This window comes from Pogoniulus pusillus, chromosome 15 (genome assembly GCF_015220805.1).
Source record: "Pogoniulus pusillus isolate bPogPus1 chromosome 15, bPogPus1.pri, whole genome shotgun sequence".
NCBI classification, from domain to species: Eukaryota; Metazoa; Chordata; class Aves; order Piciformes; family Lybiidae; genus Pogoniulus; species Pogoniulus pusillus.
In genome coordinates this window covers 24,655,429-24,680,905 of record NC_087278.1, presented here as the reverse complement: position 1 = coordinate 24,680,905, position 25,477 = coordinate 24,655,429, and the positions used below count along the sequence as shown (strand labels likewise).

General features: G+C 49.6%; 1 protein-coding gene across 1 annotated transcript in view; it reads right to left on the bottom strand.

Annotated features, from left to right (window-relative positions):
* Nucleotides 1-13,847, bottom strand: part of CLCN1 (chloride voltage-gated channel 1) — a 37,687-nt gene extending 23,840 nt beyond the window's left edge. The window contains exons 1-6 of the mRNA XM_064154828.1: nt 13,473-13,847; nt 6,037-6,190; nt 5,080-5,211; nt 3,442-3,570; nt 3,209-3,342; nt 2,780-2,857 (exon numbers count right to left, since the gene is read on the bottom strand). Of these exons, the coding sequence (XP_064010898.1) occupies nt 2,780-2,857; nt 3,209-3,342; nt 3,442-3,570; nt 5,080-5,211; nt 6,037-6,190; nt 13,473-13,655 (810 nt within the window). The 5' untranslated portion in view covers nt 13,656-13,847. The remainder of the gene's footprint in view (nt 1-2,779; nt 2,858-3,208; nt 3,343-3,441; nt 3,571-5,079; nt 5,212-6,036; nt 6,191-13,472) is intronic.
* Between the last annotated feature and the right edge of the window lie 11,630 nt (nt 13,848-25,477).

The following is a 25,477-nucleotide window of genomic DNA, read 5'->3' as shown; positions in this document are numbered from 1 at the left end:
CCTGAGAATGGTGAAAGGTGAGCAGATAAGTTTTGTTTTCTCTAAATCCTCACTGGGTCCCAAAGTAGCCTGTTAAATGTCCTGCATTGTGGTGGGAATCTAAGTAGCCAGGCTGAATTCTAAGGTCATGAATTCTTATTTACCTCAGCAGGTGCTAGAGCCTCACCTAAAAGTTGTCTCAAGCCTATCCTTGCACTACACAACAAAAAAAGGGTTGCGAACCATTCCCTGACCCAGAAAAATGTGTCCTTACCCACAGCTTTGTCCTAGGTAACTTCTAGGCCCTGTTAGTGCCCATGTATTTGTAGCACATAATCATGTGTAGAACAGGAATGGGGTTCAGTGAAAGTGTCTGAGGTAGTGGGAAGGCTGTGTCATGTCCCACCAGCATGGTGATTCTCAGCTGGACACTGGGAGAACATGCACATGGCCTAGAGCACAGCAAGAGGTAATTAGAGCTCTTAAGAGGTGAGGAGTCTCATGAAACAGTGTTGAAGAACAGAGTGAGACAGAGACCTATTGCAGCCACTGAGAACTGCTTGTTCCACAGGGCATGTCTTGGTGTCAGAGTGCTGGTGCTGCAGCCAGCCAGACCAGACTAGATCAAAACAAGAGTACCAGAGTGCACCTGGAAAACACAGGCTGAGCACTTCTGCTTGTCAAGGGCTAAAGTGCCTTTTGAAATCCATTTTGAGGGCTCCTTATTAACACACAGCAACAACCTCAAGAAGTTATACCCCATGGGCAACACAATGTGAAGTTGCAAGCCATATCCTGGGCTAAGGTCAGCTAAAGGTTACAGGACTTCCTGGTAACAGAAGTGTTAAGCTGCCCAGGGAGGTGGTTGAATCCCCATCGCTGGAGGTGTTTAAAAGAGGCAGAGATGTGGTGCTGAGGGACGTGGTTTAGCATCAGCCTTGGCTGAGCTAGAGAATGTCTGCCCTCGATCTTACAGGGCTTTTCCAACCAAAATGATTCTGTGATTCAAAGCTACCCTTTGCCTCCAGCACTCCTGCTGTTTAAGGACATTCTGTGGACCAGAAGACCAGTACCAGTGAAATGGGACAGAGGGGAGTTCCCACATTGCTCCTTACAGTGCGATCAGAGAGAGGTGGGGAGGGAGCACTGGAGGTGTCTTTTCCAACTCCTGCTCAGAATTGTGCTAATTTCAGGGCTAGATCTGCTTCTTGTCCAACTGAGTCCTGAACATTTCCAAGGGTGGAGATTCCCTGGACCCTCTGGAATCCATGTCTGTGCTGTACCACCCTTGGGGGAGGGGAATATATTTTTCTTCTCCTCAATCAGAACTTTCCTTGCTGCAAGTTGTTCCACTGCCTATTGCACTGTGCCACTCTGAAAACAGCTTGGATCAGTCTTTGCCAAAATCCCATTTTAGCTGGTTGGTGACATTACTTAGACCATTACCTTTTCTCCTTTGCCTAAGCAAACCCACCTTCCTGATCTCATTCTCATACACCATTACCCCAGCCTCCCAACTATCTCACTGGCCTTTTGCATCTCTCTCACATGAGGAAGCCTCTAAACCTTTACACACTGACTCCAGTCTGTGTGACTGTTGTCCGGTCAAGCAGTGGTTCACTGTTCACATTATCCCTTCCTGTCACACTTGCCATCACTTCCTGCCCTTAGATGCAGACATCCCTTGCTTGAATTAGGTTTTGAACTTCTATTCTCCATTCAACTCTTGATGATTTTCTGGAAAACCCCTGGTGCTCTCCAGGTTGAACAATGTCCATGGCAGGCAGAGACTAAATGAGCTGCATCATTAGAAACTAGCACATTAAGAAGTGTAACCTTACCTTGTACTCCCTGCCACCAGTGACATGCAAAAAGAACAAACTCATGCTGCTCTCCTGAGAGCAAGGAATCTCACAGCAAGAGGCTAAATAAGTTGTACATGAAATGTCACATACAGGAAGACACTTGCCTCCAAGAGGAGCCCTGAAGCAACATCCAGCTCCAGCTGCACAAGCCGCCACCTGAAGTCGAGCTGCCTATGCACCTTCTGGAACAGAGTGCAGCCAGCAGGGCATGCTGGGGTTAGAGGGAGCAAAGCTAGGGATTAGCATCGGGAGCAATGAAACAAGGCAAGTCAGCAGCAGATCCAGCCACTGCTATTACAAACAGCAGGCTCCACACACTTCAGTGCTGCCTCTAATCCTGCCAGTTGATCTTCAGCAGCGAGACCTGCTCCTTCTGCACAGACAGGATCTGCTTAAGTAGAACAGCACCTTCCATGGTTGTATCATGATCAATTCTGCCAACAGCCTGCACCTGAAGCAGTCCCAACATGGAGCTGTATGTGCAGCTAACAGACTTTTGTACACCACTAGCCAGCAGAGCAATCAGCCTGCAGAGGCTGTTCTGCAATAGCCAAGGCCCAGACATTGTGTGTCTATAATTAGCAGTGCTGTGTAAATTTGGCTTAAAGACAAAATTATCTTTGTCTGCAGCTTCTTTTCTAAACAGATGATGGTCACAGCTCAAACATATCAGCACCACGAGATTGAAAACTGTCAGCCATATTCCCATCCAGACTCTGTATAACAGGTAGGTAACACTGATGGGCCTGCAGTGTTATCTGGCTGGGTATCTGACCTCCTGCCATTCTCTTTGGCTTGTGTTTTACTGCTCTGTGGCAGAAGATTGACCTCAATCCACGTGTGTTCCCTGTGCTTTGTGGCCCACCAGTACCACCCTGCATGTCTTAGGAGTGCAGCCTGTGGAAGAGCCACATGCAGATGTGCATGTGCCTTACCTCATAGACGCCACAGAAGATTGACATGAACTTGCTGAGCACTGCAGCACAGATGCTGGCAATGTGCACAAAAGGGCCCTGCAAGAGAAGGAAAGGAGGAAATCAGAGAGAGCTACCCTCCAGTTACTCACAACCAGTGAGCCACAGCAGATCTCCTAATTTCTCTGTGGCCACCTCAGCCACTTCTCCAATCTTCTTTTTTTCCCTTCTCAAAGACTACCTGACTTGACTTCTTTGAAGTTTTCTATATCAGGCCTTTCAAAGGAAGAAAAATGGCCAATGAAGGATGAGTGTTGCTGGAAAGAGAAGAGCTTTGAGAAGAGATACAGTGGCTAAAGAAAAAAAAGTTTATAGACTCTCCTTCCAGAGACAGCTCCTCCCTCTTCCCAGACCCCAGCCATGACTGCACATGACAACAGCAATATTCACCTCTTTCCCCACAGGCATGCCACTTCCAAGCCCAGCTGTGAGGGCCACAACTTTGGCCACAAAAGCCTTGGGTGTGAGATATTCCTTAAGGACGACTCCCCTCATAATGGTCTTGAGCTCTGGGATCCCAGATCCTAAAAACAACAGCAGAGCAGGGGATGAGCAAAAGCCTTAAGCAAATAGAGTAAGGAAAATGAGACAAGACAAGCACAGATCTTGCCCTCTGCTCTCACCAACAGCCTGTGGAGAGATGATGTGGCAGACGAGGGCTGCAAACAGAATAAGAGCAAGTGGGAAAGAGACCCACACGAGGTACTGCAGGGGAATGCTCGGGTGCACCTTTCTGTACATCCACTTGAAGGCTGTGGACAGATAAGCAAAGAAGTTGTCAGTAACCAACAGCTGCCCCAAACATGTTGGTAGACATCAAAGTCTCACACCTTTACTAAACCTGCCCATACCAAGTTATATTTTCCCAAGACAAACCCTGTTAATTTTGAGCACAGGTTCCCAAATAAAGCAGGAGTTCTGCAGGATAGATAGGGGTGACACTCTCTGTTCTCAGACACCAGTAATACCTGTGCCCAAATGCAGCAGCAGGAGAGGTGTGTTGCATGCAATTGTAAGGATCAATCACCCTACAGTGTCTTTTCCATTGGCAGACAGAGGGCCCTAGCTGGGTGCTGAATGATAATAAAATGGTCCCCCCCAACAGCTAGTGCCTTCTCCTCCACCTCAGCCACATGAAAAATCATTTCTTCAGAAAAACTGGCTTAAGAGCACTGGTGATGGTTTGCCTTTTAGAACAGCAGCACAAAGAGAGCTGAGCCAGCTGTCAAAACAGCAGTGGTACCATTGCTCAGCCAGGTGCAACTACATGAGCTGCCAAGAATCCAATCTGAGCTTCAGTTCCTGTGCAAGTCATCTTTGCCTGAGCTAGCTCCCCACACAGCAGGAGACTGAGACTTGGTGGAGGGAAAGACAAAAATCCCAAAGGACTCAGCTGCAGGAACTTTAAAGGACAGAAGCTCTCTGGTAGGGTAAGCCAGATGCCAGGTAGATGGGAAAGCTCTAAAGGGAGGAACACTGGGATGATGGAATACTGGGAACTTTGAGGACATCTTATGTCTAGTGGACATCAGCAGCTGAGATAACAGAGGAAAGGGGTGGTGTGTGTGTGCAGGTCAGGACTGGGACACTGAGGGTCAGGATAAAGGAATGGTGCAGTTAACGGGACATGAGAAATGCTCTGTGTGCTCTGTGCACCAAGATGGGGCAGGAAGACCTCAGAATTCTTACACCTGGAAAAGGGGAGAGGAATCAGAGGACAAATACAGGGGAGAGATACAAGACACTGAGTAGGAGACCTTCGTGAAAAGAGCCAAGGGAGAGAGCACCCTGTGGCCAGGTGTGGCACGGCATTGGCTGAATGAAAACTGGAAAGAGGTGAAAAGCAGAAACAGTGTCAGGGAGGCATCTAAGCGCCCTCCTTCCTCCCCACATCCCATGTGCTCACGGTTCTTGGGGGTGGGAACAAGCATAATAGGAAGGAATACAGTCTCACTTCCCTGTGCCCTGCATATTCATGGGAGCAGGACAGAAAGGGAGACACACTCATGGTTTGATTTCGATTCATCACACACACATCCTTTGTTTCTCTCTGCTTACTTCCATATTTTTCCCTGCCATCCCTTTAAAGAATCTCTCCTTAGTTAAGCTTTTCTCTAACATGTTTCAAGTACTTCAGAATTCCCAGGCAGTGAAGGGTGAGGATGGGACACGGATGTTAGAGGAGGAACGTGGGTCACTGGCCTGTCTGAGATATTCATATCATGTACAGTACTCTTCTGCAACACCTGCATAAGACCCACCCTGTAGGCTCTTCGCACTGGCATAATCCACTCCCCAGCTCACCAACGCCATGACCAGACCCAAGAGAACCAAGAAGATCCAGTCCTCTCCCAGCTTCTTCGTAACGTACTTCTGGATGCGCCGGGCACAGTCTGTGGAAGGAAGAGGGAGCCAGAAAAAGGGAAGGAAGAGAGATAAGCCTGTGGCTCTCTCTCCTGTCCTGTGCTGAGAACTGACTACAAGGAGAACTTATTTGGAAGCATCATTTGACCTCATTGCTGTCTACAACTACCTGAAGGGAGGCTGTAGCCAGGTGGGGCTTGGTCTCTTCTGCCAGGCAAGCAACAACAGAACAAGGGGACACAGTCTCAAGTTGTGCTGGGGGAAGTATAGGCTGGATGTTAGGAGGGAGTTCTTCACAGGGAGAGTGATTGGCATTGGAATGGGCTGCCCAGGGAGGTGGTGGAGGCACCGTCCCAGAAGGTGTTGAAGAAAAGACTGGATGAGGCACTTAGTGCCATGGTCTAGATGACTGGACAGGGCTGGGTACTACGTTGGACTGGATGATCTTGGAGGTCTCTTCCAATCTGGCTGATTCTATGATTCTGTGTGGAAGGCCTGGTACCCATCCCCCCTCCTGTACAGTTCTGCAAAATCAGTTTGAAAAAAACCCAAAAGCAATGGCTTTGGGAAGGGCAGAATTTAACATCCTGTGCACCAGCAGCAAAAATCTGACACAAGAAAGTCCTTTTGCTCCTGTTATAAAGATTTGTTGTACTTGGTACTGGCCTTTTTCCAAACAGATTTTTTTCACTCTGATGAAAGCTTGCATCCAAAAGTCTTTTTCATCCACTGTGATTCCTTTTCCTTCCTTCCTTGCCTCTCCTCAGTCACAGTTTTCCTTGCTTAAATTCCATCTTTCTGGCTGGCTTCCCCAATATCTGTTCATGAGGTAGTGGAAGATGGATTGACCCTACCTTGGCATTTGGAATAGTGTTCCTTCTTGATCTCCACTTGACTCTCACGTTTCAAGGGTCGTCCATTGTTCTTCTGGGCCTGCTTCCTATTCAGTATTTTTGCATCTTCCTTCTCAGCAAAGTCAGTTATCTGTTCTGTGTATTGGCCATAGAGCTAGAGAAGCAGAAAGTAAGAGAGATCAGAAGGAAAGGATCAAGCAAATGCTCCTTCACAAACAGCACTAGGGATGAAAAGGCAGATCTGCAAGCAGGCCAAGGGGCAGAACCAAAAGTACCCAAGCAGGAATACAGAGGAAAACTCAGACAGGAGCTCATCTTAGTTTTCTTTTTCCTTTCTGGTTCCTTCTTCATAATGTCTCCAAAATATTTTCATCTCCTTTTTCAGGGTACAAAACAAGATCACAGAATATAAATTGCTTTCTAACAACCTGAGAAAAAGCTGGCTGTGGTCTGAAGATACTGAGCAGGCTTTCTGGAGGTACAAAAGAAGGTCAAACTAGTTCGGAGGAGGCTGCCACCCTCAGCGCTGTCTCACAGATTTCAGCAGCACTGTGAAATGTCTCTGAAGGTTGTGAGAGGCATTAGAGCACCAAATGGGCTGCAGGAATGTCCTGCATCTGTTCCTTCTGCTGCCAAGGAATGCTTCGCAGGGCACACAGCCACCAACGGTGCCTGTGGAGGAAAAGCAGCAGCAGCTCAGAGGTCTTGCAGGGTACTGCACACCTCCTCTTTTCACTTACCCAAACTATGCTAAGTCCTCACATGTCTCCAATTCCTCTAAATTTCCTAACTACTTCATCTAGTCTTTGCTTTCAGACACTAATCTGCAAATGCAGTTTGTTCCATGCAATTCCCAACCAGACACAGGTGCTCAACGACATTTCAGAGGTGGCAAACCTGGCAGTTGTGCAGTCTTGCCAGCCATGAGATCTGGACTGTGCCCCACGTTTGTTCACCAGGTGCCCTAAGGAGCAGCTATCTTGCCTTGCCCTTTCAGAGCACAGGTGGCAAAGGTGTGCATTGGAGAAGCTGACTACAGTGAAGCTTCTTCCTTCAATGAACCTACTTGGGCTTCACTTGAGATCAAACTACCACCTGAGGCACAGCCTGTGATCTTGGCACTTCACATCTGCAAGGTCACCCTTTGCTGCCTGCCCAGCAAAACATCTGCTTTGCTGAGTGGCAAGAGAAACGAGCAATGCTTTGACCAGCAAAAGCAGGCACTTCAAATGGAGAATAACAAGACACATGAGAGATAAGAAACACTTAGAGATGTTTGACACTGTGCGTCCTCTTGTTGAGATGACACAAGAGATGTGGCTCCTATTCCCTTGAGATTACACAGATTCAGAGAGTCACAGAGAGATTTGCATTGGAAGGCCCCTCTGGAGGTTACCAGTCCAAGCCTCTGCTCACAGCATGCAACCCCAAAGCCAGATTAGGCTGCTTGAAACTTTGCCCAGGCAACTTCAAGAGTGACAATTCCCAGGATTCTCTGAGCACATCTCAGTGCCCTGTCAGTTCATCTTTCTACATAATGAATATGACTGAAGGTCCTAAGTCGTTTATTTGTTTGCATATAGTCCTTAAGAGACCCTTGAGCATGTATGACAGCTGCCTTTGAAGACTAGCTCCAAGTGCAGGGTGCTGCACTTTGGCCACAACAACCCCATGCAGAGACACAGGCTGGGGTCGGAGTGGCTGAGAGCAGCCAAACAGAGAGGGATCTGGGGGTGCTGATTGATACCCACCTGAACATGAGCCAGCAGTGTGCCCAGGTGGCCAAGAGAGCCAGTGGCATCCTGGCCTGCATCAGCAATGGTGTGGCCAGCAGGAGCAGGGAGGTCATTCTGCCCCTGTACTCTGCACTGGTTAGACCACACCTTGAGTGCTGTGTTCAGTTCTGGGCCCCCCAGTTTAGGAGGGACATTGAGATGCTTGAGCGTGTCCAGAGAAGGGCAACGAGGCTGGGGAGAGGCCTTGAGCACAGCCCTACGAGGAGAGGCTGAGGGAGCTGGGATTGGTTAGCCTGGAGAAGAGGAGGCTCAGGGGTGACCTGTCTACAACTACCTGAGGGGTGGTTGTGGCCAGGAGGAGGTTGCTCTCTTCTCTCAGGTGGCCAGCACCAGAACAAGAGGACACAGCCTCAGGCTGCGCCAGGGGAGATTTAGGCTGGAGGTGAGGAGAAAGTTCTTCCCTGAGAGAGTCATTGGACACTGGAATGGGCTGCCCGGGGAGGTGGTGGAGTCGCCGTCCCTGGAGCTGTTCAAGGCAGGATTGGACGTGGCACTTGGTGCCATGGTCTGGCCTTGAGCTCTGTGCTAAAGGGTTGGACTTGATGATCTGTGAGGTCTCTTCCAATCCTAATAATACTGTGATACTGTGACTCTGGGGTTCTCTTCCCAGAACACACATCTCAGCTTTTTAAAATGATCCTGTTCTTAAGGTGGCTTAGCTGCTGCCTCTTAAACAAACTGATCCCATCTAAGTGTCCCAAAATACTCTTCCATTCATCACTGTATTGGATGATGACAACTTTACTGTCATTGTTAACCACATGATGACCAACACACTCTAGGCAGTTTAAGATCTGACTCTTATTAGACAGGATAGACAGCAAAACACAGGCTGAAGAACGCCACACCCTGCAGAAGCCAGGCCTAACCAGCAGATTCTCTCACTGTGTCTGTTTCAACCAAGGACAAGCAAAACTTGGACAAATGCATCTTCCTATCACTCCAGCTAGTGATTCATTGCCTTCACATGGTCATAAATCCATCCCTTATGTTACATACAGCTTAATCTGCATTATGAACTCCAACCTCTGCCAAGTACAATGTTCAAATTAGCCTTCCACTTGGCCAGATGGAACAGCATGACAGTATAATAGAATCCTAGGATGACTTTGTGTGGAAAGGACCTCAGAGATCATCTACTCCAACCTCCCCACCATGGACAGGTCAACTAGACTCGGCTGCTAAAGGCCTCATCCAGCCTGACTGAGCACCTCCAGGGAGAAAGGATCCACAGCCTCCCTGGGCAGCCTACTCCAGCATCTCACCATCCTTGTACTGAACAACTTCTTCCTGAGATCCAGTCTGAACCTGGTCTCCCTCTACTCCAAACCATTGCCCTTATCCTGTCTCTATACACCCTCATGAAAAGTCCCTCTGCAGCCTTCCTGAAGGACCCCTTCAGGTATTGGAAGGCAGCAGGCAAGCTACCATCAAAAATGTTGGGCCAGCAAAGGTACCATCACACACAGCTTGGCTAAATGCTGAGTGAGATCACAGCAGTGGTGTAAAAAACAGCTGAAGGTATAAATACCACTAAAGAGAGTGAAAAACAAACCAAAATGACCTCCCCCCCCAAAAAAAAAAAATATCCAGGGAGAAAGCATAACCAAGGTTGAGTTAATGTTCAGGGATACAGAATTCCTTAATGTTTGAATGCAATGTTGTCTTTCCAAGAAAAGATGGAGAGGTGCCATTGCTTGAGTAATAGAGGAAAAGCTGCACACAATCCCAGGGGAAAAATACCTACAGCAGCACAGTCTCAAAACTCAGCACATGCATACAGCCTTTCTCTCACAGTCCAAGGCCTGAGCCATTTCCCATGCCATCCAGACCAAATAGTATCTTCTCCACAGCATATTCCAGTCTGAAATCCCTTCCCCATCACTGCCACTGTATACTAGCTTAAATCTGAGACAATCTTGGCTCTACTGCTCACCCCTCTCACTCCTGCCACGGAGTGTTCTTGCTGTTCCTGAAATCATGGAAAATTTGGCTGGAAAATCCATTTCATAATGCCACCCTGGCTGATGCTAAACTATGTCCCTCAGCACCACAACTATGCCCCTTTGAAATACCACCAGGGATGGGGATACAACCATCTTCCTGGGCAGCTTTTTTCAGTGTTTGAGAACCCTTTTATGAAGAAGCTTCTTCTCATGTCCAACCTAAATCTCCCTTTGGTCAATTTGAGGCCATTTCCTCCTGTCCTATTTGTCTAGATAGAAGACACCAACCCCATCTCACTCTGACTTCCTTTCAGGGACTAGTAGAAAGCAAAAAGGTCTTCCCTCAGCCTCCTCTTCTCCAGACTCAACAACCCCAATTCCCTCATCTGCTCTTCACCAGACCTGTTTTCCAGACCCTTCTCCAGCTTTGCTGCTCTTCTCTGGACCCACCCTAGCACCTCAATGCCCTTCTTGTAGAGAGAGGCCCAAAACTGAACCCAGTACCCACCAGTGTGGCATCAGCAGTGCTGAGAACAGGGGCACAATCACCTTCCTAGTCCTGCTGGCCACACTACTCCTGATGCAAGCCAGGATGCTGGTGTCCTTCTTGAACACCTTTTCCACAGCCAGGAATGACACAGCTTCTAAATCCTTCACCAGCTATAGCTGCAGAAAGAGAACAATGCAAATTCCTGCAGTGCATGAGGATGGACATTTTTGTCAGTGTATATTGCAACACCTGTTATCTATCTACTGTCTCTTAGCTGTCCCACATCACCTGCATATCACTTTTATCACCCTATCATTACTGTCATATCTCTGAACCACTATCTGTTTTTTGACCATCAGTTATCTGTTCAGCTTCAGGCTGAAGACCAAGATTCCACTGCACTGGGCCTTGTGCAAACCCATTTAATCACAAAGCCAGTCTGACACAGCTTCCAACTTTCAGCTACACCAGAAGGCAACTGGTAGCAAAGGTACAACAGAATCCAAATCTCTCTCTGCCAAACCATGGAGGAAGACATCCTGACGGCTATAAGCATGGGAAGAGATGTTTGTGGAAAGTGCACACAGTAACATGAACAATGACCCCTCCTTGGCTGGCAAAATACACATCTGCATAGTCAGCTTGGTGCGGACAGCAGATGCCTGCATGCAGTGTCCTCCAGCAGTGCATGTACACGGGTGTATGGTGTTGTCTAAGGATCTCTAGGGCATTCTCTCCAGTAAACGCAGCTGCCTGGTTTTAGGCTCTAAGTTGTGTCCAGCAGTGCATGCTTGAGGATTTTACTGCCTGCACATGTGCATGGGGACATATCTGCTAACATACTTGACTGTTCTATGAAGATGCTTACCTAGATGCATTGACCTGCACATCTCTGGAGCTGAGAACAGGGGTGCTCCACTGGAGGTGGTTTGCATCGCCTCACTGTGTCATCTGCACCTACTTGTCAAAGTGGTTTCAGATGTGTAGGGTCAGCACATTGGGTGCACACACATGAACTAGGAAGGTTTTGTGCACGGAGAGACAGCTTGCATCCCACAGCTCCCAACTTTCCTTCACACATTGCCAAAGCCAGGGCTGAACCAGCCACTAAAAAGGTGACAGATGCCCTCTATGAACTCCTTGCTTTCCCAAAGAGAAGAAGGGGCATAGGGGAGAAAGACTGATGTGTGGGAAAAGAAAATTGAAGTACATTAATGAAAATAATAAACTAAAATAGATACAAACCAAATACTGAACCCAGCCCACTGAGGGCAACACCAACACTGTCCCTACTGATGTTGTGGCAGAAGTCCCAGGCTGGACTCAGCAGCAGACAGGAACTGAATTCAGGAGCTGAATTTTGGAACTGTATTCAGGGATGCATGGATCAGGATCAAAGGCAGAATGGACAGAGTCTTCCTCCAATGCTGACCATTAAAAAAGAGGCTTGACTCGGGTGATCCCTCAACTTTATACTGAGTATGATGCAGATAGAAAGGAATCCCTTGTTGGTCACTTTAGGGTCACCCAAACTGTCCACTCCCCCCTGCAGGTGCAACCTTTTACTTTGCACCCCAATGCAGTACACAAGATTTAGCAGTGTCCTTGGCCTGCACCCCGAGCATTGGCAGTGACTCTGAACATCAGAGTTGTTACAGCCAGAAGCAGCTCCTGTCTGTGCAGACATGCTGTTAACTGCAGAAAGCACCAGCACTCAGCAGAAACTGAGCTGGAAAGTCAAATAACTGAACGGGATTAGCTCTGGACTAGCTCAGGACACTCAAATCAGCTTTCCAGCCTCAGGCATTGCTCCACCTGCACCCCAAGGGGCAGGTGTGTGCCACTCACCCGTGGTTAGCCAGGGACTGGGTATGGCTGATGGGAGCTGAATATCTCCTTCCTGTAGGCTGCCATGACCTTGTGCCCTGCTGCCCCAGCAAAACTCAGCTCCAGGTGGGCACCTGCACTTTTCCATCCCTGCCCACTCCATGCTCAGCCTTTTAGCACAGCTGCTGCAGCCAAACCATTGCCTTGCATTAGAGTATCTAAAGCACAAACTGCTCCAGCCAGACCTGTTCCCAGACACCTTCCCATTTGTGCTGCTGCTTCTGTATCAGACAGGGAGTGGCTTCCAAATTTTAGTGTAGGAGACATTTGCAAACTGAGTTTCAGAAGAGAAATTCCTGACTATGGCTATGAAGGCAATTCCCTGACCTTTGCAGCATGGCATATACAACCTCCACTGGGGTATTTATCTCTCAGGAGATACTTCCTTGGTGGCCAATGTGGCTTTTTGCCTATCAGTAAATCACAAAAGTCTTCAGGAGATGATTAATGCAGCTTCTCCCTCATCCCCTGGTAATTCACCTAAGCATTGACGTAAGGGGATTTGTATTCGTGTAAGGAGGAACATCCCCCTCTGTAGGAATTCCACATCCACATGCTCTCTGCGCTGGATTCTTCACTGCCCTCTGATGTCAGCTTAGTCAGAGTGGAGGGGTAGGAAATCAGACACCAGAACTCCGCTGTAAACCCTCCTCCTTGCAGGAGGCAGTCCCAAAAGGAGAGGCAGAGGAGATACAGAGAATAAGGCAACAAGAACTCATAACCAGAGGACGTTTTATGTCCCAGATACTGCTCTGAACTGCTACTTGTACGAAGAGCAAGAGTGAAGTCGAAGGGTTAGAAATTCCCTCACCAGCAGCTCCCCAAAGAGCTACCAAAACTAACACCACCACGAAGAGCTCTTGAGGCAGAGAAAAGTCAGAAGTTGATCTACACATCATGGCTTTGTCTACAGAGCTGTGCAGATAGGTACCCACCTGCATACACCACTGCTCTCTTTCTTTGACTCACTCGACTGCTCTGCTCAGCATCACTTTGCAGCTGATGGTAGCTGCAGTTTCTCCCAGCTGTTACAAATGCATTCATGGCCTGACTCATTTTCCTCATCCCAGCCTGCCCTTTCTAACCGTGTGTGTCCACTAGAGGTGAAAACACCCTCTGGCTCAAAAGTACCTCTGGCTGTAAATACAGCCATGGAAGTCAGTGCCCAGCCCGGAAGGCTACGAGCGGAGGAGGGAGCTGGTGGGCCTGGGGATGGACAGGGATGTGCGCTCCACGGCTTCATTCTGCGCGCCCCGGGAGCCTCTGGGAGCCCAGGGAGAGCTGTGCTGCCCAAACGTCCCAGTGGCCCAGCCCTACCTGTGGGTAGCTGAGGGAGTTCTCCAAGGAGTGCAGGTCGTCGCCGGCCTCCAGCGGCAGCCCGAGGCGGGAGCGCTGCTCAAAGCAGACCAGGTCGTACTGCGGCGAGCCGCCCCACAGCGGCTTCCAGCTGGGCTCCCGTCCTGCGGCCTCCGAGCTCTCCGTGCCTCTGCCCGCGCTCATGCTCGGCTGCAGCGAAGCTGCCTCTCTGGGCCTCGCCTAGAACCGCCTCATGTTCCGGCCAAGAGCATGGCCCCCAGGCTTCCTTCAGCTCTCTCCTTCCTTCCTTTCTCTCCTCAGACTACCCTGACCTGTCCTGTTCCCGCACTCACTTTCTCCCGGCTCCTCCTCCTTGTGCCTCACTCACTTTCTTCCCTTCCCACCCAAAGGCAGCGATGGCAGGGTTGAACTATATTTATACAACCTTCCTCTGCCACATGATTCCCCAGTGCCATGTCTGATCTCAGCAGACGCCAGGAGCAATGCCAGGACTGAGAGTCAGGTGTGGGCAAGAGCAAAGCTTCTGAAGGAGAGGGAAGGGGCAAGGGCGGAGGCAGAGGAAAGAGGGCGGTAAGACAGACAGAGCTGGAGGGCAAAGTGAGAGAGCAGACAGCAGGAAGCAGGAGTTAGCATCCAGGAGATCACAGACTGGCAGGGGCTGGAAAGGACCTCCAGAGACCATCTAAGTCCACTCCACTGCCAGAGCAGGATCACCTAGATTAGGTCACAGTCTCTCAGTATCATCAGGGTTGGAAGAGACCTCACAGATCATCAAGTCCAACCCTTTACCACAGAGCTCAAGGCCAGACCATGGCACCAAGTGCCACGTCCAATCCTGCCTTGAACAGCTCCAGGGACGGCGACTCCACCACCTCCCCGGGCAGCCCATTCCAGTGTCCAATGACTCTCTCAGGGAAGAACTTTCTCCTCACCTCCAGCCTAAATCTCCCCTGGCACAGCCTGAGGCTGTGACCTCTCGTTCTGGTGCTGGCCACCTGAGAGAAGAGAGCAACCTGCTCCTGGCCACAACCACCCCTCAGGTAGTTGTAGACAGCAATAAGGTCACCCCTGAGCCTCCTCTTCTCCAGGCTAACCAATCCCAGCTCCCTCAGCCTCTCCTCGTAGGGCTGTGCTCAAGGCCTCTCCCCAGCCTTGTCGCCCTTCTCTGGACACACTCAAGCATCTCAATGTCCCTCCTAAACTGGGGGGCCCAGAACTGGACACAGGACTCAAGGTGTGGTCTGACCAGTGCAGAGTACAGGGGCAGAATGACCTCCCTGCTCCTGCTGACCACACCATTCCTGATGCAGGCCAGGATGCCACTGGCTCTCTTGGCCACCTGGGCACACTGCTGGCTCATGTTCAGGTGGGTATCAATCAGCACCCCCAGATCCCTCTCTGTCTGGCTGCTCTCCAGCCGGTCACGCAGGAACAAACCCAGGTGGGTTTGGAATGTCCCTGAGGAGGCTTCACAACCTGCTAGGGAGGGATGGAAGAGCAGGCTGGCTAACTTGGTGAGGCAGCCTCTACATGTAAGGGCTCGTGTGGTGGGGTCCAGGATGGCCTTTTTCCTGCTGTCCTGTCCAACCAGGAATAAACCAAGCCAACCAAAGCAGCCACCAATGGTCCTTAGCTGCCTTTCAAGACAGAAGCCAGAAGGCCAGCCACCTCAGTGGTGGGTGTGATGATGGCAGGACAAAGTAAAAGGGAAAAGCCCAGAAAGTTTAAGGGCTTTCACCATGAAGAAATAACAAGATACTATGAGGAGATTAAAGAGTGAAGACAGCAGAATTAACAGAAACTTGAGGAGGAAGATCATAATGTTACTGAGGGAGAGTCGGGATGGAAATAAATAGATCTCACAACTGAAAGGAGATAAATACTGATAGCAACACAGGGTGGTGAAGGAGCCATTGCAGTGGGTGTTGGAATAGATGAATAAGGAAGGAAACTGGACAGATCATGGTGTGGTGGTGTGGCAGGATGGGAAATCCCTGCTGAAGGAGGGAAATATTGACCCTGTTATATAAAAAAGGGTAGAAAATAGGACCCTGGAAATTACTGACAAGGATCAGTGATGGGCTCAGTCCTGTTCAATATCTTTATTGATGATCTGGACGAGAAGATTGAGTCCAGCATCAGTAAGTTTGCAGATGACACCAGGCTAGAGGCAGGTGTTGATCTGTTGGAAGGTAGGAGAGCCCTGCAGAGGGACCTGGACAGGCTGGATGGGTGGGCAGAGGCCAGTGGGTGACATTTAACAAGGCCAAGTGCAGGGTTCTGCACTTTGGCCACAACAACCCCAAGCAGCACTACAGGCTGGGGACTGAGTGTCTGGAGAGCAGCCAGGAGGAAAGGGACCTGGGGGTGCTGGTAGATAGTAGCTGAAGATGAGCCAGCAGTGTGCCCAGGTGGCCAAGAGAGCCAATGGCATCCTGGCCTGCATCAGGAACAGTGTGGCCAGCAGGACAAGGGAGGTTATTCTGCCCCTGCATTCAACACTGGTCAGGCCACACCTTGAGTGCTGTGTCCAGTTCTGGGCTCCTCAATTCAAGAGAGATGTTGAGGTGCTGGAAGGTGTCCAGAGAAGGGCAACAAAGTTGGTGAGGGGCCTGGAGCACAAACCCTATGAGGAGAGGCTGAGGGAGCTGGGGTTGTTTAGCCTGGAGAAGAGGAGGCTCAGGGGTGATCTCATTGCTGTCTACAACTACCTGAAGGGGCATTGTAGCCAGGTGGGGGGTGGCCTCTTCTGCCAGGCAAGCAGCAACAGAACAAGGGGACACAGTCTCAAGTTGTGCTGGGGTAGGTTTAGGCTGGATGTTAGGAGGAAGTTCTTCACAGAGAGAGTGATTGGCATTGGAATGGGCTGCCCAGGGAGGTGGTGGAGTCACCATCCCTGGAGGTGTTCAAGAAAAGCCTGGATGAGGCACTTAGTGCCATGGTCTGGTTGATTGGATAGGGCTGGGTGATAGGTTGGACTGGATGATCTTGGAGGTCTCTTCCAACCTGGTTGATTCTATGATTCTATGACTTCTATGACCTGTCAGCCTCACCTCTGTGCCTGGGAACAGTATGGAAGAGATCTTCCTGGAAGCTATAGACAGGTCTCTGAATAAACTCACTACAGTATAAAGGTGTTCTTACTGCTCCTGTGCTATAGCTCCAGCAGCTTTCTCAGAGTAAGAGACAACTGCAGTGCTGAGAAACACCACCACTGCTATTCAGGGAGCTCCTGGTATGTGAGAGCTTGACTTTGTACCTGGACACCTTGGGTTGATCTGAAATAACAAATTAAAACGTGTAATTGCAGACATTGTCACAACAGAACCTGGTACCTGAATGATGGGACATGGCTTAGCACCAGCCTTGGTAGTGTTAGAGAACTGCTGGACTTGATCATCTTAAAGGGCTTTTCCAACCCAAACCATTCTGTGATTCTATGTTGGAAATGTGTCCAAAAAATAATTTCTGCAAGTAGCAGCACCCTGCCAAGAGGGTGCAGTGAGGTGAGGTGAGGTGAGGTGAGGTGAGGTGAGGTGAGGTGAGGTGAGGTGCCTGCAGGCAACCGGCTGCTATGGGACTGCAGCTGCTGCCATGGTTCAGCACAAGGATAACCACCAACAGCCAAGCAAGGTAGTGCTGAGAGGCAGGCAGTGCCTCTGATGCCGTTTCTGCTGCATGTGTTCCTGTTGGGTCAATCTCTCTACATGGGAAGAGCATCTAGGTCAGTAACAAAAAGCACCAATGTGCTGGTGGGGGTGTCACAGTGGGAGGCCTTGCCTGGACTGAAGACTGGACAGGATGAAGGAGCGAGGGTTATTTATCCTGGAGAAGCAGCAGCAGAGGGGGATCTAATTGCTGTCTGCCACTACCCAGAGGGAAGTTATAGACGAGATGGAGCCAGGCTCTTCTCAGAGAGACACAGGGAAAGTGCAAGAGCCAATAGCCGTGGCTTGCCACAAGGGAAGTTGAGGGTTGGACTGGATATTACCAAAGGTCCCTTTCCATCTAAACCTTTCTGCAGCCCTCTCTTTTTTTTTTCTTTTTGGTTGGTTTGACAAAGCCAAAACACCACCAGACAAACTCCAGTTAGTAACATAAGTATAAAGACCATATTTGCAAGGAATACAAACAAGAAATGAGGGAATTTCTTCAGGAAGCTGCTAAGAGGAGCTTATGGTCACAGCAAAACACATGAACATTTCCTGTCCCCATGTTTTAAACAAGCAGGGCAGCTCTGGACATGTCTCCTATCTAGTGATGGACAGAGCACTACTCTGCTCTTGGGGAAGAAGTTCTTACAGGAATTGGTTGCAAAGAGTGAACAGGACAGCTATAAACAACGCCTCATCATTTGTCTCTTAGGCACTGCCATTCTGGAGCAGCAAATCTATACTCCAACCACCCTTTAGCCTGATCCAGAACCAGACCTTACTACAATCTTTCCAATAAAATCCCAACCAGAACTTTCTTTTCCTCAGCCTTCCTCCTGGCATGCTGGTTGGCACAGCAAACATGCTGTTACTTGCTGGGATTCTAAAACTGGCTCATCCCCCATCGAGGAAAGGCCCAGGCACAATCCAGCAGCACAGAAGCAGGAGGTCTGTTTGCCTAGTGCCCAGACTGACAGGTAGAGAAGAGCAGCCCTGCTATGTGTACGTTGCAGGGGGTGCCTTTTGGCTTCCCTGGCACTTGTAGCATGCAGGCAGGACAAGACCCTGCCACTGATTTCTGCAGCAGATTTCACAAGGAAGGATGTTAGTTCTGGGATCCCACTGGGTAGAGAAATCCATGCAGATCTTCAAATGTGCAAGCAGACCTGAGTTACCACTTAGATGTCACCAGCATCTTCCAAACAAACAACCAAAAAAAGAGTGGGGATGGGGAGGGCTGTGGAGAATCCCCTCACTGCCTTGGGACAGCACAGGGAAAGGGTCACAAGGGGTATTTTTAGAACAGAATCCAATGGCAGTGATGTGAGGAAGGTGCAGAGAAAAACACAGCTGTGAAATCTAACACTGGGCTTCATATATACTGAGAGCAGGAGCAGCAGAGAAACAAATTGAGGGGAGGCAGCAGAAGATGAGTGAGAAAAAGGCACATGAGGGTAACGGGGAAACAGTGAAAGAGGAAGTTGCAAAGAGGCAGTTAGGAGCTGGGGAAGAAATGGCTAAAAGTGAACATGGGAAAGAAATGGCAAAAGGCCGAGTCAGGAGGAGAAAAATTTAATAAAGTGGTCATGTTATATAAATAGACAGAGACTTTAATGACAGAAGGGATTGAAGGACAAGAAACAGGCAGCTGGCTCAGCACTCCTGTGTAGATGATTTATGACCTTGAAAGCTGTCCAGCAACTACCCAGACTACCATCTTTCCTCCTCCCAAGGTGTAAGGGCTTCATAAGTGACTTGGTTGTGGACTGTGACACCGAAATAGATTTTCTAATTTAGAGGAAAATAGAAGTCATTCCCACAGTCTCTGAAGCCAGATGATAACCTCCTCTTTTGCTAGCGATGGCCTCCCTTTTGCTGGAGACCAGCACACCCAGAGAGCAGTGATTGCTCTGTGCAGGGAAGCTGATGTACGCAGCCCTGGTATGGAAGTGCTCCCTGCTGCTGCTCTCTTGCTAAGCCAGCGAGAACTGCCATGACTGACTGCATGCAATAGGTAGTGGCAGTGACAGGACCTGACAGCAGTGGGCTCTCAAAGACAGCATTTTAAACCATAAATTCCTAAGACACTCAAGTCCCACCTGCTACCTAGGCCTTATAAGTGTCTTAATTTTTCTTGTTTGGAGAAATAATTCACCCTTTACCAAGGTTAGTGATTCTGTGTCTGCTTAGCACTGATGCCTGGATTAGATCCAGCAGCTAGCTGCTTTCAGTAACCAGCTGCTGCTCTGCCTAGAGTCCCTAAGGACTCAGCAGACATGGTCATTCTTGAAGATCTCCTAAATTTAGAAATACCTCTTTAATGAACTCGGCTGTACCTTAGCTGCCTCCTTACCATAAAGCTTATCAGGGCTGTGGGTGCCTTGAATTCAACTAAACTAAGCATTTCGCTCTTGTCCATGCAGACGCTTCCGTGGTAAACAGCTACCAGGTGCTGCACTTTGGCTACAACAACCCCATGCAGAGATAGAGGCTGGGGTGGGAGTGGCTGGAGAGCAGCCAGACAGAGAGGGATCTGGGGGTGCTGATTGATACCCGCCTGAACATGAGCCAGCAGTGTGCCCAGGTGGCCAAGAGAGCCAGTGGCATCCTGGCCTGCATCAGGAATGGTGTGGTCAGCAGGAGCAGGGAGGTCATTCTGCCCCTGTACTCTGCACTGGTTAGACCACACCTTGAGTCCTGTGTTCAGTTCTGGGCCCCCCAGTTTAGGAGGGACATTGAGATGCTTGAGCGTGTCCAGAGAAAGGCAATGAGGCTGGGGAGAGGCCTTGAGCACAGCCCTACGAGGAGAAGCTGAGGGAGCTGGGATTGGTTAGCCTGGAGAAGAGGAGGCTCAGGGCAGACCTTATTGCTGTCTACAACTACCTGAGGGGTGGTTGTGGCCAGGAGGAGGTTGCTGTCTTCTCTCAGGTGGCCAGCACCAGAACAAGAGGACACAGCCTCAGGCTGCGCCAGGGGAGATTTAGGCTGGAGGTGAGGAGAAAGTTCTTCCCTGAGAGAGTCATTGGACACTGGAATGGGCTGCCCGGGGAGGTGGTGGAGTCACCGTCCCTGGGGCTGTTCAAGGCAGGATTGGATGTGGCACTTGGTGCCATGGTCTGGCCTTGAGCTCTGTGGTAAAGGGTTGGACTTGATGATCTGTGAGGTCTCTTCCAACCCTGATGATACTGTGTGATACTGTGTGATACATTTATTACACAGTCTTGTCCTGTCCAGAAGCCAAAAGAATATCAGTGGCAAGTATTCAGGATAAATTTATGCATACATGAAGATGATGCAGTACATTGCCTGCCTTTGTGTCCTGCATGACTATTTAAGTAATGTAGATATGTTCTGGCAAAGACTTGCCTGAGTTTAAGTCAGAGAAGTTAGGCTCTTTGGAGTCTAAAATGGCTTGGGTCTTCCCACAAGCATTTGGGAAAACTGTCACTAGTTCAAATACTTTGACTAAAAACTTGGACTAGTCTAGTTCTAAAGAACCAGCCTGGAGAAGAGAAGGCTTCAGGGAGACCTTAGAGTGGCCTTCCAGTACCTGAAGGGAGCCTACAAGAAGGCTTGGAAAGGACTTTTGACAGGGACTTGTAGTGGCAGGACGAGAGAGTGGATTGAAGCTTGAGGAGGGCAGATGGAGATTGGAGATCAGGAAGAAATTCTTTCCAGTGAGAGTGGTGAGACACTTGCACAGGCTGCCCAGGGAGATCATGGATGCCCCCTCCTTGGAGAAGTTCAAAGCTGTGTTGGATGAGGCCTTGAACAACCTCTTCTAGTGGGAGATGTCCCTGCCCATGGCAGGGGGGTTGGAACTGGATGATATTTAAGGTTCCTTCCAACCTGAACTATTCTATGAATCTAAAACTGGAAATTCTGGAGATTCAGGAATACACAAAGAAGCTCAGCAGCAACACAGCCATTTCCCCCAAGCAGCAAATTCACTACTTCTGCACCTTTCCCTGTCTTATGCTCTCTGCCACTGCTCAAGTCTGCAGTATTTTCTTACAGCTCAGTACCTTGAGCAATTTGGTCAGTCTGAGCTTTTCTCTCAGAATCCAGCTCTTGTTCTCCCTCCACAAACCTTCCACACCTGTACCCTGTGCACACAGGCCACGGCAGTTCCATTCTGTCATGTTAGGCCCAGTCTCAATGCTCTGGTGTTGGTGATACTTGGTCCTGACCCAAAGATGCTATTTTCTTTTGTACTGGACTTCAGAAAGCCAGGCCAACAGACACAAAGTATTTCACAACACAGCCTTTGCCCTGCCATGATTGGCTTCCACAGCACTGTTAATACTTGAGAAGTGACATTTAACAGAACTGGCCCCAGTGTGGAGCCCTGGGGAGCACTGCTTGTGACTGGCTGCCAATTAGATTTAGCTCTGTTTACCACTACTCTCTGGGAACAGCCACACAGCCACTTTTTTACCCAGCAGTGTCCAGACCATTGACATACAGTTTGCAATAAAAACAAGCACTGCAAGAGCTCTCTGAGATGTGAGCAAAAGATGGCACAGAGCAACACGCAGCACCCGTTAATGCCCAGCACAGCAGAATCCTGACCGTATCTTTGGGGGCTGAAGTGAAGGGCAGGGAAAGGTTTCAGTGCTTCATCTGTGGTTGTCCAGGGAAAAGCAGAAAGAACAAGCAGCAGCTGCATTTCTAGAGAGCTCTGCAGACTAGGGATCCCTCATGGCATCCAGCAATGCTTTCCTCATCTGGTGAAGACAGTGAGGTAACTTTCTCACCCGGGGGAATTAGGAATGAGACTGTTTTCACACTGAGACAAGAAGGAGATGGTGCCATTTGCTCTTGGAGGAGCCAAGTTCAAGCAGGACTTTCCTAATGCAATCAGGGAAGGCTGTTTGCAGGCAAAGTGCTCAGCCCTCTAAGCAGAGAAGGCACCAGCTATAGCGCAGGCAACAGTCTGCCCTGCTGCAGGTACTGCACTTACCAGAGTTTGCTGGTACTGGAACGCTTTGGGTGGAGAGGCATCCCCAGTCATGGCCCCAGAGACAACGTCCTGTGGAGCAGTGCTTGCTTAGGACAACGTCTTTCTTCCCCCTCTGCTCCCCACAGAAGTCCTGCGCTGAAGCAGGCACAAAGCTTCAGCCGAAATCCCACCCAGCACCCTGAAAGAGAAGGTTACTGGTGAGGGAGGGGTAGAGAGGGGGTGTAACCAGAGACACCCTGCCCCTCCTGCTCGGCCTGTGCTTGGACACAGTAGCTGCTTCCCTTCCTTAGTGTCTCTGCTGGCCTGGCACCAGCACAGCTCAGTAGATGAGCAGGAGGTAAGGTTTCCCATCTCTTCTCTCAGGCAGTGTTGTTCTTCAGTGTGTTCAGAAGGGTCACAGAAAGAGTGGGGGCTATGACAGAGAGAGGTGAAGAGGATTGGAAGTACAAACTCACCAAAATTAGAGACAAGAGAACCATCCTGCACTTGAGCAGTGCAATTCCCACAACCTGTTTCACAGAGAGTTTTGTGAAGTGTTGGCACCTGAGAGGCCAAGTCCCCCTAGCAGGCCTTTGAATACTATTCCTTGTAACTTCCTTGGTGTCCTCACCTGCAAGTTTTCCTTAGCACGTGCCCGTTACTGCTGATGCCCTGGCCACAATCCTTCACCACAGAGAAACAGCCTTCACGGACCTTCATTCACTGGCATGACCTACACTCAGTACCTTTTTCATACAGAGCCAGAGAATGGGTGACACTGGGAGACCTCTGGAGGTCCAACTTCTCTGCTCAAGCAGGGCCAGCTAGAACCAGTTTCCTTAGGTCTCAGTTTCCTAAGAACACATCCAGGTGGCTTTTGGATATCTCCAATAATGGAGAATCAGCAACTTCACTGTTGGAAGTGCTCCGCTGCTTGGTCACCTTTGCTAGGGAAACAGTGTTTCCTGATGGTCAGATGGACCCTGCTGTGTTTGTGCTCACTGCTTCTTGTCCTGTCACTAGGCACCATTGTCCTCTTGTACCTTTTCTTCAAGTGTTTATATCCACTGAGAAGTTTCACCCCTGCAAGAGAGCCAATGGCATCCTAGCCTGGATCAGGAACAGTGTGGCCAGTAGGACAGGAGAGGTTCTTCTTTCCCTGTACTCAGCACTGGTCAGGCCACACCTTGAGTGCTGTGTCCAGTTCTGGGACCATCAATTCAAGAGAGATGTTGGCTGAGGGAGCTGGGGGTGTGCAGCCTGGAGAAGAGGAGGCTCAGGGCAGACCTCATTGCTGCTTACAACTACCTGAAGGGAGGCTGTAGCCAGGTGGGGTTGGTCTCTTCTGCCAGGCAACCAGCAACAGAACAAGGGGACACAGTCTCAAGTTGTGCCAGGGGAAGTATAGGCTGGATGTTAGGAGGAAGTTCTTGCCAGAGAGAGTGATTGGCATCAGAAAGGGCTGCCCAGGGAGGTGGTGGAGTCACCATCCCTGGAAGTGTTGAAGAAAAAGACTGGATGAGGCACTTAGTGCCATGGTCTGGTTGACTGGATAGGGCTGAGTGCTAGGTTGGATCAGATGATCTTGGAGGTCTCTTCCAACCTGGTTGATTCTATGATTCTATGAACTGGTACCTCCTCAGCTGAGTCACAGCTGCAGTTTGCTACATCCTGAGGCAGCAGCAAGTCCCAAAGTCTGTGGGTGGTGGAGCAGATAGCAGGGCACAGGGTTTTCCACAGGCACCTGTTGGATGTTTGTTTTCTCTTATCTGCAAAAATTTTCTGTCAGGGAAAATGATAAACTCTGTGTCTAGGCAAAGACCTTTTGCTGTGGGCAGGGACACCTTCCCCAGGAGCAGAATGCTCAAAGCCCTGTCCAGCCTGCCCTTGAACACTTCCAGGGAGGGGGCATCCAAAACTTCTATGGACAACCTGTGCTATTGAACACTGGAACACTCATCTCCAAAAGGAAAACTTCTGACATTACCATTGTTTTTTCATTTTGACCTACAATGTGAACCACTCACTACTTTCCTGCCAACTCATATGTTTAACTCATTCCTTAAACTATGCCATTAGTTCCAAACTTGGTTCAGTGAAAATACCAACATCTTGTTTACTCCATTGTCTGAACTACCAGAAACACTTCCTGCATAGGTAGATGTTGGCAGTTCCTCTGTAAACACTGCTGCCAGATTTCCTGTAGCAGAATTTGGTGGGTTTGGAAAAGCAATGAACCTGTTCAGTAAGTGACAGGAAATCTTCTAAGTCTTGTGGAAGAGACAGGGTAAAGAGAACCAAAGGGCATCCAGTCCAACCCACTGCAGTCAGCAAGGACATCTTCTCCTAGATCAGCTTGATAAGAACCTTGGCAAGTCCTGTCTTGAATACCTTCAGGAACCACCTCCCTAGGCAATCTGTTGTAGTGTTGCAGCACCCTGATGGTACAGAACTTGTTCCTAACATCCAATCTAAATCTCTCCTCACATTTCAAACCATTGTCCCTCATCCTGTCCCTACAGGCCTCTGCAAACAGTCCCTCTGCAGACTTTTTGTAGCCCACTTCAGGCCCTGGCAGGCTGCTCGAAGGTCTGCCTGGAGTCTTCTCCAGGCTGAACAACCCCAGCTCCCTCAGCTTGTCCTCTTAGCAGAAGTGCTCTGGCCCCTGATCATCTTGCTGACCTCCTCTGGACCTGCTCCATCAGGTCCACACCCTTCCCAGGCTGAGGGCTCCAGAGCTGGACACAGCACTGCAGGTGAGGTCTCCCCAGAGCAGAGAGGCAGAATCACCTCTCCCCATCTCTGGCCTTGCTGCTTTTGATGCAGCCCAGGCTGCCATTGGCCTTCTGGGCTGCAAGTGCCCATTGCTGGCTCATGTCCAGCTTCTCATCCACCAGCACTCCCAAGTCCTTTTCTGCAGGGCTGCCTACACACAGAGAAGACATCTGCTTGGAAGAGACCTCAAAGCTCATCCAGCCCAACCTTCGACCCAGCACTGATGAGTCAACACTAAACCATGTCCCTAAGTGCCAAGTCCCCAGGCTGAATAAACATCTTCAGGGTGATTCCACTACTGCCCTAGGCAGACCGCTTCCATGTCTGATAACCCTCTCTGAGGAAGCATCTCCTAGCATCCAGCCTGAACTTTCCCTGGCACAGCTTGAGGCCATTTCCTCTAGTCCTGTTACTTGCCATGTTGGCTGTCTCAAATCATCTCCTATACTCCACATGCCCTATCAGACCTTCTAGCATACCTGACGCTCAGCTTCCCTTGCTGCTGTTCTTTGAAGGTGGAGCAAAAGGTTGTGCTGGTTGTGTGCTGTAGAGCTGCTCCCAGTCTTGGGCACAGCATGTCAAGGCCTTAAGGGATCCTCTGGCCTTTGTTTCCATGCAGGTATCTGTCATCCCCC